This window comes from Camelus bactrianus, chromosome 9 (genome assembly GCF_048773025.1).
Source record: "Camelus bactrianus isolate YW-2024 breed Bactrian camel chromosome 9, ASM4877302v1, whole genome shotgun sequence".
NCBI classification, from domain to species: Eukaryota; Metazoa; Chordata; class Mammalia; order Artiodactyla; family Camelidae; genus Camelus; species Camelus bactrianus.
The window spans coordinates 58131963-58145151 of record NC_133547.1 but is presented as its reverse complement, the minus strand read 5'-3'; the positions used below and the strand labels follow the sequence as shown (position 1 = coordinate 58145151).

Sequence of the window (13189 nt, the reverse complement as noted above, 5' to 3'; positions counted from 1 at the left end):
TCGTTATCATGCCCTCCTAGCAACTCCAAGGAGTCAGTACTGCTATTATCCTGCCCGCCCTACAGTTAAGGGAACTGAGACATGGAGGTGTTAAGGGACTTGCTCAGGTCACCCAGGTGGTAAAGCAAAGTCACCCAGGCATCCTGGTTCCAGACCTCGCGTGCTCATGAACGCACAACCTCTGTGTCATGCTGTCCTTGCTGTAACGTCTGCACTGCTGTATCCTCCACAATACTCAGCCTAGTGCCGGGCATGTAGCAGGTTCTCACTAGACCCTTACTGATTCTTCCCATATTGACATTGACGTTTACTACGGCACTTTGTCCCAGATCTCTGCTTCACGAGGGAGGCATTCAAATAGCACTTTCTCAGCAAAGATATCCCTTATTACCCTCTTTAAAAAAGTTTCCCACCCCTTACCCAGCTTTATCCTTCCCCATAGTTCTTATCATCACCTGACACGTTTATTGTTTGTTCCTTTACTCCCAACAGACTCAATATAAGCTGCATGAAGGGAGGGGTTTTGCCTGCTGTGTTTGCTGCTGTATTCATAGCACCTAGAACATTCTTTGGCATATAGCAGATGCCCAGTAAATGTATGGAATGAAGGAAGAAACCCTTTAACTGATTCAAGCTCCTTGCTCTGGCTTTTTGTCCTTACTTTTTCCTCAATACTGCTTTTAAAAAATAATCTTTCTCTGAATGATCAGGAACATTTATGCAGAAGAGGGGCATAGCCCTCGACAGAAATGCCAGGGTACTGGGGATCTCCAGCTAGTGCCTACCGGAGGTTTGTTAACTGGCCTGTGTTACTCAACTATGCTTATTTTTAATTTTGCTTTGCTGGTCTGTAAAGCAATTTAATAGAGTCATGATAAGATGCATAGTCAGATAAATTAATTTATATTTAGCTCAGGTCTAAACCACATAGTAACTTATAAACTTTTATTTTGAAAGAAACATGTTACAGACAATACAATGGCAGATTTTTGCACAAAAATAATCAGAAATTGAGTCTACCTTCTCATCTTTCCCCATAACTACTATTCATAAGGTGAGAAGAATATAATTTTAATTAAAAGTTATTAAAAACTTAACAATTGCTCTCGTTATGTAGAAAATGAAGGCACATAAATAACACAGTTAAATTACAATCAAAGCCCCTTTGTTTCAAAACTAGCCTTTTCTTACCCTCTGAAAAAAATATTTTAAAAATTGGGGCTCCCTTCTCTCCCCAAAGTGGAGGGCTTAGTGCACTTGCCCAGAGTGGCTTTTTGTAAAAGCAGCCATTGCTCTCCTGTAATTAGGCATTTCAGGCCATTATGTTTTCTCTAGACATGAAAGAGCTCATTCCCCAAACTTGAATACTACCCATGAGAAATTGAGATCAAATTCATCCCTTATCTGTGGTCAAACTCATCCTTAGACCCCATGCAGCTGAATCAATAAGGGTCTAGTGAGAGCCTGCTATGTGCCTGGCACTAGGCTGACCCCAAACAAATGCCTTCCTGCTGTTGGGGTTGAGGGCTGCAAGCGATGTCTCCAAAGTAGAAAGGACGTTTAGCAGAACACAGTCCTCTACACTTGTCATGGGCTCTCAGCTCCTCAGATTCCCCGTGTTCCGTAGTTGAGTATACTGCCTCTCACATTACTGAATTCCAGTGCCAGCCGCCTGAATGCTTCAATAGGAGATGTTTGATTGCTCTCTAAGCCTCACTCAACACTAGGTCAGAGTTTTAGATGTTGCATAGCATGATTTTATACTATGCAGTCTTATGTAAGAATGCTGTTATAGTATTATCATGTATTTTCCAAAATTTTTTGGGTGGTGGTGAGGTTTGAGGTTAAAGATAAGATGCTACACACAAATGGAAATAAATTTAGACCAGAGCTGTCCAATAGAACTTTTGCAATGATGGAAATGATCTATATCTATGCTGTCTAATATAGTAGCCACTAACCACATGTGGCTACTGATCACTAGAAACATCGCTAGTGCAACTGAGGAACTGAATTTTTATTTAATTTTTATTAATTTAAATCTAAACAACTACCAGTGGCTCATATAGGATAGTGTATAGACTGTCCTTCAAGAGGATGGCTACTAGCTGTCTAGACCTCATCTGACGTAAAGACTTAAAATATAGGAAATTTAAAACTGTTGTAAAGTAGACTTAATATTGTGAGATTTCCACATGGCTAATCTCTTTCCTTGTCTTTGGATGGGGCGATTCTTTTGGAGATGGAAAAGCAAACAGCTCTGTACTCCAGCATCCGATAGAGATTAGAACTTAGGTTCCTAAGTTCCTAACTTTAAGACAATGCAGGTAGAAGGCTGGAATTTCAAAAGACACATCAGAGATGGTTGAGTCTATCACTGTCTCTTCCCCTCACTGACCCTCTTCAATGTGTTTGCACTGTTACATACTGCCCTGACCTCATTTTCAATGTTGGGGAGATTGTACTCTTTCATAGTTTTGGCAGGTTTGTAGAGGCAAGAAGCATTTTCCTGGGAGATCTCAGGCTCTCAAGAGGGTCTAGAGTGGCTTGGATCTGGATATTAGAATAAATTCACTCCTCTAAATCCCGTATAAATTAACTTTAAAGACCCAGCTGGCAAAGGTAGCTACTCAGGTGTCTCAGGCAGTGGCGCAACCCTAGAGCTACTCAGCAGAATTGAGTGGCAGAATGCCCGTATGACACTGAGGGAACTTTGTGACGTGAGGACCATGTCAGAAGTGGGAGTGAGAACGAAAGGAAAGATGAAATGATGGCTATTTCTCAGATGTGAATAAAGTGAAATATTTAAAAAGTCAGGACTCAGAAGTCCACGGATTTCCAGACATATATAGACCTTCCTCCTATTCCTTCTAACCTAAGGACAGCACCCAGGTCAGGAGTGAATGGCAGAGATACTCAGCATGGCTGAAAAATCACGTGTCATGAAGCAAGAAGGCAAACAGTGCTGCTGCCCAGGGCAGGGTGTACTGTGTATTATCAGGCTGGCTGTGGAAGAGTCACCCAGGGTCACTTGATAAACATACAGAGTCCCAGCCTCCCCTGGGAGATTCCAGTTCCAGCAGATCTGAGGTCGGGCACAGCAAAACATATTTTTAACAGGTGATTCCGATACACAAGTAGATCTGGGGAATGCTGCAAAGACTGTGAGAAACAACTTTTCTTGTTAGGGGAGGGGATCAGGAAGAGCTGAATAGAACCAATCGTGCTATAACCAAGGTCCTGTGACCGAGGGGTGGTATTCAAAGAACTCTAGAACCTTGAGTGATGACTCTGGTATTATTACAACTTCTGCCTCACACAAGAAAGGGCTTAGCCCCTGGCTGTCTACTTTCTATTCTCCATTTAAATTCTTAAGAGGGCAATGTATTGATTAGTATTGATCAGTTAAGAGTTAGTCCATCCATCTGAACCAAACACTATCCTAGCAATTTTTTCTGTATGTGGGTTATAGATAATAACAATTATTTTTTAAAATCTATAAAGATGATTATGCTCTTAGTTAGGAACCCATACGAATGAGCATTTACTACTAAGTAATTAGAAAACATAAAAAGGTACACTCCAAACAGAATCTTATTTTGGAATTTTAGTGTTAACAGATTTTAGTATTAACAGATGGCAGCTTCACAGGTAAACATTGAGGGGAACTCAGACGTCCAAATCAGGCCCAGTCATGCCATGAACTTAAAAGCTTGCTGTTGCGCAGAGGTTTTGTTTCATATTTGTGGTAACTGGTAGCTGTGATGGCCAAGCTCACAGGTAAGCATCCAGCCCTGTTCCCCATTCCCTTTTGAATCCATAGGGAGCTCTGAGGGCTCAGAGTTCATATGTCTGTTGAATGTGCTGATGGGCCCTTTGGTGACAGACCCATTTCCCTGGTCTTTCCTGTCTCTGTCCTGTCCTGCTGGGCAAGATGTGAACCAAGAGGTCTATGGATTTACTCCAGTGATACTGTATGGTGCCACAGAGGACCCAGGCCACGAAGTCTCTGAGGTATACACAGATAAGAAGGTCAAGAAGAGAGGAAAGGCATTACTCCCATTTTGATGGTGGAATGTGCCACTCACATAAGTGAGTCCTGAGTCTCTTTTCTAGACATGAGCAAAGATTTCTCGAGTTGAACATGGGTGGGCACAACTCATACTCACGCATACACTGACACACACAATCAAGACTCAGAAGCAGCCTTCAGTTAATGTGGCTGAAGCTGGTGCCAGGTGGAGACAGAACCTCCTCAACCCTCTTGGTAGATTTGCTGGTAGGGACTCCAAGTAGACAAAAGATCCAGTGATAGGTTTTTCTGCTCTTGCTCAGATGTGGCAAGGTGGTAGCCCAGCAAATTCATGGTATTCCCACAGACTTTCTGAAGTCGAGAAACCTTTTCGTAAGGCAGGGACCAGCGCCAGGCCTGAGAGACACTGAGGGCGTTCCTGGCATTTGTCTGGAAGGCGTGCCCCCCCATGCCCTTGCCTCGAGTGATGTTGTACACCCAGGTCTGGAGCTGGGGCAAGAATTTCAACCCCACATATTCATACATTCGGGCAGTCTGGGCCAGGGGGTCCCGGGCCAAGTCCTCATAGCGCATGAGCAGGTAGCGCTGCCTTAGGACTTTGGGCAAGGACTGCACAGCCTTGTAGATCTCCAGCTGGCTTTGGCAGATGACTTGCATTGCATAGTATGGTTGATCCTCCTTCTTGAGTTTCTGCCAGTCCTGCCCCATCACAATGTGGCTGTCAATCATGAGATCCTGCGTGGTGCGTTCTCGGGAACGGAATACCGCCCGGGGGTCCCGGACTAGATGTACAATGTGCAGATTAAGGGAAGGGTCTCTCAGCAGTGGGTAGAGCACCTGCAGGTTGAAGAAGCGCACCTCCTTGAGCACAACGTGGCTGTGGGAGTGGCAGGCCTTCTCTACCACCTCAAAGGGCTCTTGATTGCACAGGATCCTGCAGTCAGACTGGGATATGGTCTCATTTTGTGGCAAGACGTTGCAGGCAGGTGGGGAACACAGGGCACGGCTGCTGTACCACTGGAAGAGGCTGGACTGTTTTCGGGGCCCAGGTTTCATGTAGGCGTCAAAGACACTCATGTCACACAGAAAGACAGCCCGTATCAGATCCCGCACTGCCATGTGCAGCCTTTGGGCAGTGCTTTGTGTGAAGGTCATCCAGACGTGCCAGGCAGGCTCCATCAGGTAGAAGACATCTGGGTGCTGTGCAAAAAGCTGCCCCACAAAAGAAGAGCCAGAGCGCCACGAAGACAGGACCAGCACGTGCATGTGTGTGGGGTTGGGTTCCTCCTTCATATTCTGGGAGTTGAAGTTGTAGCTGTAGAGATGGATGAATAGGATAAAGATGGCCATCTGGGAAGACAGGAACAGCAGTAGCTTCAATTTTGGGGGTAGTATCATGCTGAAGTGGAAGACCTTCAAGGGACAAGCAGAGGGGGTAGGTAAGCCTGCTGTTTTGGTATCTGTCTTCCATCCCCTTTCTAGCCAAAGCCATCTTCTCCCTGACCCTCACCAAAGAGCAGTGTAGACTGTTGGAACTTTTTTGCAGCCAATTGCACAAATCCTTCTTCAGATCACTTCCTGTCCCTTCTAGTTAGTATGTCAATAAGTTCTGTTTATTTTAGGCTCTTTACTTCCTCCTGGTCTTTCTTGTGCATTGAGCTCTCAAATATGTGTGAATTCAGCCATATTTCATGAATATAGGGAAATAGTTCCAACCTGGCACCCTGGTGATATGCATGTCTTCACATAGGCCTTGGAGGCAAAGCTTAACCACAGCCTTATCCAACTTTGGGGTGAATGCCTTGTGATTCCTTTTGAAACTAAGGGAGGTACGCTGACTTGTGAGGAACTGCCCTGAGGCCATTGCCCAGCCACCCATCCCCATCCTGAGGGAGAGTGCCAAGGCCATTTTTCACTACCCTCCTTCAACTCAGTTAAATACAGAACTTTCAGTACCTTGAAGGATATGGCTGCAGGCTATAAAACTGCTTGGCTGTAGTTTGGAGTTTTTTCCTCAGTGGCAGAGCTAAGTGCCCGTGGAACCTATCATCCGGTCCCCTCTGCTTTGGTCTCATCCTTTGGGACATGAGGAGCTGAGCCACTGCTGACCTTGCATCTGTGTAGGTAATCAACTATCTGCATCTATTTGGATTGAATCATTGTCTCCTTAACAGCCAACTCTGTGTCATTGTCTCCTTGACAGCCGAACTAAGAGCTGCAGTAGTGATACTTGTGGCCTGTTGGCCACCGTGTTGCTGCTTGGGGGAATGCTTGACTACTTGACACAGCCTACTCAGGGCTGCTCAGTATGGTTGGACATGTTGTCTACTGCCCAGCCCTAGGGAATGCCTTCTTATCAAGGATTTGAGATGTTTATTATAAAAAACGTCTGGTAGGTGACAGTAAAACATCTTGGTCCAACAGAATAAGTATATGAGAATGGTTTTGCAGTTGTTAGATGTTAAATATCTAGAGAAAGGAATTACACTTTGTAATTTACAGTAAGGCTCAAACAGACTGGTGGCAAACCTGAACTTAACTTCCTTCACAATCAGGATTTGTTTTGTGTGAAAAGACCATGGTACCCAGTGCCATGCTAGAATATTATTCTGAGGGCGATCTTAACCCTCTTTAAGAGTTGAGATGACTCTGGGTTATTCTAGGTGACTTCCTGGCTTAAATAACTACCGAGAGATAAAATAGATAACCTCACATAATGTAAAATATCAGTAGTAGCAAGGTGCTAATTTGCATACCACTCTATACTCAAGAAATTACTCCTTCAAGCTTTAATAAAGACGAGAAAGTGTATTTCTCAATAGCAATTGGAGCTGGATTTAGAATATGCTCTTCTCCTAGTGATAAAGCTTATCACCAATTTTTAAAAAGGTTTTAATAGGTAACAGTCTCATGGTTCAAATTGTTTTTCAAAGTATCCTTATCATGGACATTAACTGCACAGACTCAGAATTTAAAAGAAGGCTTCCTAAGATTCCGAATGCAGGAAAGGAATAAGGGGAGTGCTTGCCGGCCTGTGGCCAGCCTGTCACACTTCTGGTCTTTCACATATTAAATGATAGGCAAGGGGAAATCCTGTAACAACAGTTATGTCTCTGGAGGAGGCCTATAGTCATAAATAAGAAAATTTCTAGCTACTTATAAACAGGGCTAATGACATAAACAGGGCTAATGACATACTTTTTAAAGGGGTCACAGTGTTTTTTGAGAGGAAAGAACAACTAAGAATTTTACCAGCTGCTGAATCACTAACCTCTTCTCCATTTACTAACAGCCAGTATTTATCCACTAGCTGATGCTTCAGCATCACTGTGCAGTGAGAAGCCTACTTCCAGCACCTGTCCTCTATCTGCCCATTTCCCAGCTTGCCCCCAAACAGCAACTGGGTTCATTCTTTAATGTGTCCTGTCAGTTGCTTTATGCATATGCAAGAAAATTCAAATGTATGTGTATTCTTAATTTTTCTCCTTTTTATTACACAGAAGGCTGCAAGTTATCCATGCTGTGCGGTACCTTGCTTTGTTAACAATATGTCTTTGAGAGCTTTCCATGGCAGTACATCAAGCATTTCCTTATTCCTTTTCCCCACTACCTAGAATTTATTGTATAGATGTACCACAACTTATTTATAACCAGTTTCCCCACTGATGAGCTTCTGGGTTGTTTTCAGTCTTTTGCCATTTCAAAAACTTAAGTAATGACCTTTAGGTTCATACATCACTATACAAGTATGTAAGCTAACACCCCAGAAGTGCAATCACTGAGTCAAAGAGTGTAGGTATGTCTATCTTTGGTGTCTTGTTGTCCAGATAGCCTGTATACTGGTCATAAACCACTATCTACATCTAGAGCTCCAGGGATTCTAGGAAGCAGATATTAGAGGATAAATTGGACAGCCACAGATGTGACTCTTGGAGTTTATAGCCTGCTTCCTGAAGAGATAGAGCACACTAGGCCAGCTCATAGGTTCCCCATGGAAGTCCCCTGAACCTTCTGGGAAGTGTGTGATGACCTCAGCCAAATCTTGTGTGGCAGTGGCCCAGAAACCCCTCTCTTCCATTCGTTACAACAATGCACTTCCTCTATATGTGCCAAAAGGATCCAGTGAGGATCATCTCTCCTTGACGCCAAAAAACATTCTTGCTGTATGCTAGGAAAATGTCAGTAAATGGTAATCCCTGTCATGGTCCTGAAATTTAGAACAGGACCAGCTAAGATATGAGCCCAAGAGGAAATGATTAGAAACTATGCCATTTTTGATAAATGGCTCAAGAATTACCTCCCCCCAACCAAGGACTGAGGAAATGACTAGCAAGAAATCTTCTCCCAAAGGCAATATGAGTATGAGGAAAAGTTTGGAACAAAGATAAGAAATAATGGAACAAAAGAAAGGAAAGGAAAGAACTTGACCTATGTAAAATTATATTGAAACTGTGGTAGAATTTTATATGCAGGGCCTATAATCAGCTGGGGAAAAAGCTAACATTTCCTAGGGATTAACAATGTAGACCTTTCACAGTTCCACCATCCCTCCCCTATCTGGCTTCGGGCCAACTCAGTGTCCTGAATGGGCTCGAGTGCTCTGAGCCCTCCTTGCCTGCCACTACCTCCTGGCCTCATGCCCATTCTCTCCCAGAGCTGGAGCCTAGCCTTCTAGCTTGTCCCCAGTCATCCTCAGGCTTTAGCTGACCACGGTTCTCAGGAATTCCTGTGGAAACCCTCTGACTTCTTTTCTTTTTCTTTCCATAAGCAATTTCCCCGGCTAGAAGGAAAGTATGATTTTGTAAAGTGAGTCCCATCTCTTGTCACTGGGATCTAGACACATCCTGGATCTAGCAACCCTTGATGGGGGTGATCAGAACAGCCAGGGAATACTTTAGAACGTGCCTCAGGGGAAAGCTCCCCTCTGCAGTGACTGGAGTCAGTGCTAGAGGTGGCTCTGTAAAGAAAAGAACACTCATGGCTTTTTATGGTAACCCCTTCTAATCTAACCACCACTCTTCCCACCAGTCCTGTACTAACCTCCTCTGTTAAATCCTTGGGGTTAGTAAACATTTATGAGAGGTCTGTGACTTAACTTTCATCTCAGAGTCCCAAGACCACCTTCCTGTGTGTTCTTTTCTGGCTGTTTGATTGCACGCTTGAACCCCGCCTGCCCTCCCTGTTATGAAATCCTGAATCTGCTCATCTCTAGTCTGGCCTTGATAATAAGTAGCCTCTCCCAACAGCCTGTCAGCTCTCCTTCTCACCCACTGCTGCCAAAACCTATCTTTTTAAAGCACAAGCCTATCACTCCCCTCCTTAAAATCCTTCAATAACTTTCTGACACATCCAGGAGTAAATCCCCAATTCTTGTGCCCAGGGCCCTCCATAATCTGATCTTTGATCTCCTGTCACTCCCCTCCCTTTCGGTTCCCTAGGACCCAGATTTTACGTTCGGTTCTTCCCCACTTTCCCTGTTATTGAGAAGCCCTGAGACATTAGCAAGATAACTGCTTTTTCCTCAAGATGCTGCCCACCTGTCAGCCGTCTCCCTGAAAGGTATCTCGCTTCCTCCAAAGATTTAGTTTTTTCCTAAACTTTACATTTACATCCGTCTCTCACGCTGTAGTAAACAGCGGTAGATCAATGTCTCTCCCACTGGGCTGCTGTAAAGGCTGTGTCTTAACTTGTGTACAGGCACATAAAATGTACAAGTGATTAGGTATCATTAAACACGTGTTGAATAAATGAATAAATAAAAAGTTAAGTATGGAAGGAGCCATAGTTATTACTAGAAATCAGATACCTGAATGAGATCCACGAAGAAACTGAAACTTGTCTTTTTCTAAAATGCACACAACTGTCTCTTTTCTTCTAGTATCAGTTTCTAAAATTCAGGTGATTTCATTGGGCATTGAGCATAAGAAGTGAAGTCTCAACTGAATGAAGCAAGAGATTAATAAAGTCAGAGGCATAGTTTGGAAGCAATATGACACAGTTAACCTCACTCCAAAAAAAATAGTTTCTATCCTAAGCATGTATTAATTAGAACTAGGGGAATAAACCATGAACATTATTTAAAAAAATACTTATTAGTAAGAAATAAAAGACCCATTGCAGGGCAGCAGTCTACTCACAATACTTCCCTTGCTCTAACCAGTTCAGTTAGAAAAAGAAGAAAAATAGAAGGAAAAAGCCCTCAGCACATGCCATCATTTCCACCCAAAAACCTAAATTAAAAACACATTGCCCTAATTATGGGTAAGTGGTATCATCTTAGCACACAAAGGACAGTCCATCATTGAAAGTCATGAGAACTTTAGGATCTTGAAAAACATCACCCAAGGGTAATACTGACATAGCACCTAAGTCAGGACCGTGAGGCACCAGGATGGGCGACCTCACCCAGCAGTCTGATTACAGAGGGCTGAATTATAAATGACCTCCAAGTCCATAATTTTTGTAGCCTTAAAAAAAAAAAAAACAGGAATTCTGAGAAAAAAACCAAACAGACATCAATTTAAGAGCCCTGGATTCCAGCTGCTGACACATTCATAACTTAGATTTCCCAGTGAGATTGCCCCCAAAACCAGAATTGGAAATGGCAGAAGACATTTATGCAGAGAGAGAGAACAGAGCTGGGTTGGGGAAACCTATATCCATACATACAGCTGCAGAACCTGGAAACCTGTGAGATAAGCCCCTGCGCAAAGGATTTCCACATAACAACACGCTCTAACTAGACTGAAAGGTGTTCGCAATTGCTGTGTCCCTGGTAACAACGATAGTGCCTATCACCTAGTATAGGACTTAAGAAACATCTGTTGAGTGTATGACTGAATGAACAAACATTTGTAGAGCGTTTTTTTCACTGTTTGAGGGGTGACCTGCATAAGAAAGGCAGGACAAGATATTTTTATTTTGTACATATAAAAGTATCTCTCTTCCAGTTAGAAGTTCCAGACTTGTCCAGGGCCATACAAGACAGAATTCTCTTCTACCTCGGTTGACTTGCTGACCTCATAATTTAATCTGATTTTACATCTGAATGGCGCTCCACAACTTTGAAAGCCTTTTTTAGCCACAGTAATGACAGCAGTCTGATTAAATGTATAAAATAGTGATGATCAACACCTCCCATTTTCAGAATAAGTAAAATGAACTTTAATAAATTGACTCAATGATAGAAATAGCCCTGACTGATCAGACCCAGGTCTTTTGGGTCCCAAGTCTGAGAGTGTTAATTATCACACTAAATCTCACCTGAGCTAGAGAAAACCTGTAGTTCCATCACCTCTGGTCCCCACTCCCCAACACCTGAGCAGAGAAGCTACAGAGACTTGAAGTCCAAAGCCAGCATCCGAATGAAAAGATGCATCAAGGAGACCAGCTACAAAATACACATCAGAATAGCCCTACTCACACTCTAGGCTCTTTCTGACTCTTTTAGAGATGGAGCTGGGTGGGGATAGGGAGCTGCTGGCAGGCAGCTTGTGCTTTTGGGGGGAAATTGTCCAGGTTATTCTGATTCACTCTCCTCCACGACCTCCCCCCCCCCCCAAGTCCCCAGTTTAGTTGCCCCAGGTTCTGTGATACTCTGCTCCAATAGCCAGGGGAAAATAGCCCTACTTTGGAGTTATACCCAGAGAATATTGTCTCCTTACCTTGTTAGTGGCTTAGGCTTCCTCACTGCTCTAAAGGCTCGCTGCTAGCCAAGCTGTGCAGCTTCTCTCTTCTGACTCACCAACTCCCCTCTCAGCTTCCTCCTCCTGGCATGTTGCATAACCATCCGGACTCAGAGCAAATTCCAATGCCCTCTCCCTCCTGCGAAAAATGACCTACCTTCCAAGACAAGGTAAAGGAAGGACTCACTCCAAGGGAGCCTTGATATTAGCAGCTTTAACTCAGAGACTCAAGGGGTGGGGAGTCTCGGCTGGAATGGGCCCAATGGGCCGGGCCAGAAGAAGCAAATGAGGAAGGAAAGGAGGAATCATTGTCTCCCACAACTGGGAGGTGATCCTAGAATGTAGACTTCTTGCAGACAACTGAAAAAGTTAACACCCTTAGGGCAAAATGGAAACAGAAAAGAGACCCCAGGAGCAGATGAGGTTGATAGGGAAAGCGAGAGACAGTGAGAGCCGAAATGGTCAATGTGTGAAACCTTACTCATCCCTGTTTCAAAAAGAGGAGAAAACCTGGAAGCTACTTCTGAATTGCACCTTCCTGCTCACCCCACTGGATTTAGGGAGATAGCATTTTAATTTTTTTTTTTTGGCCTCTGTGTCTTTTTAAAAAAATTATTTATATATTTATTTTATAATATCATATTTTAAAAATTGAAGTATAGTTGATGTACAATATTATATGTTATAGGTATACAATAGAGTAATTCACAATTTTTAAAGGTTATACTCCATTTATAGTTATTATAAAATCTTGGCTATATTCCCCATGTTGTACAATACATCCTTGCAGCTTATTTTATACCTGATGTTTTGTACCTCTTAATACTCCACCTCCATCTCACCCCTTCCCTTTCCCTCTCCCCACTGGTAATCACTACTTCCTTCTCTACATCTGTGAGTCTGTTTCTTTTTTTTATATTCACTGGTTTGTTGTATTGTTTTAGATTCCATATGTAAGTGATATCTTACAGTATTTGTTTTTCTCTGTCTGACTTATTTCACTTAGCATAATGCCCTCCAAGTCCATCCATGCTGTACACCAGAAACTAATACAACATTTTAAATCAACCGTACTTCAGTTAAAAAGCAAACAGCCAACCAACCCATTTAAAATATGGGCAGGAGAGCTGAACATACATTTTTCCAAAAGAGGAATTGCAAATGGCTGACAGGAACATGAAAAGTTGCTCAAAATCACTAATACATCTATATCCTCCCATACAATGAATTATTACATCTGGGTACTGCAACTAGTTATTACCTTCTGCAAGAAGGATGAAGATGCTAAATAAGACACAAAAGCGAAGAACAGAGAGTTCCACACACGATCAACCCAAAGAAGAAGAAGAGTACAGGAAAAGAAATTTCCTCCTCAAGAAAAAAAGAAACAAGTTATCATTAAAGAGTATATCATTAAAGAGTATAGCTTTTTACTAGTTCTGAGTACTTGGGCAAATCACAACTACTCTGA

The 13189-nt window shown here is 43.0% G+C and overlaps 1 protein-coding gene across 6 annotated transcripts; it reads right to left on the bottom strand.

Annotated features, from left to right (window-relative positions):
* Positions 1-919: 919 nt before the first annotated feature.
* LOC105073769 (carbohydrate sulfotransferase 4) lies at positions 920-11951 on the bottom strand. 6 transcript variants are annotated; one of them, XM_045521261.2, is made up of 3 exons: positions 11876-11919; positions 9840-9972; positions 920-5446 (listed from the first exon to the last, which is right to left on the bottom strand). In XM_045521261.2, the coding sequence occupies exon 3, from the start codon at positions 5429-5431 to the stop codon at positions 4256-4258; it is 1176 nt and encodes a 391-aa protein (XP_045377217.1). In that variant the 5' UTR covers positions 5432-5446; positions 9840-9972; positions 11876-11919; the 3' UTR covers positions 920-4255. The 6 variants fall into 6 exon arrangements, with proteins under 6 accessions (XP_045377217.1, XP_045377219.1, XP_010959432.1 ...); XM_045521263.2 differs by lacking the exon at positions 11876-11919 and adding an exon at positions 11698-11863 and having other exon boundaries at positions 920-5383; XM_010961130.3 differs by lacking the exon at positions 11876-11919 and adding an exon at positions 11698-11862.
* Between the last annotated feature and the right edge of the window lie 1238 nt (positions 11952-13189).

What these genes read in the sequence shown, in the direction of transcription:
- LOC105073769 (XM_074370479.1), bottom strand. Translation starts at nt 5,431, where the DNA reads ATGATACTACCCCCAAAATTGAAGCTACTGCTGTTCCTGTCTTCCCAG.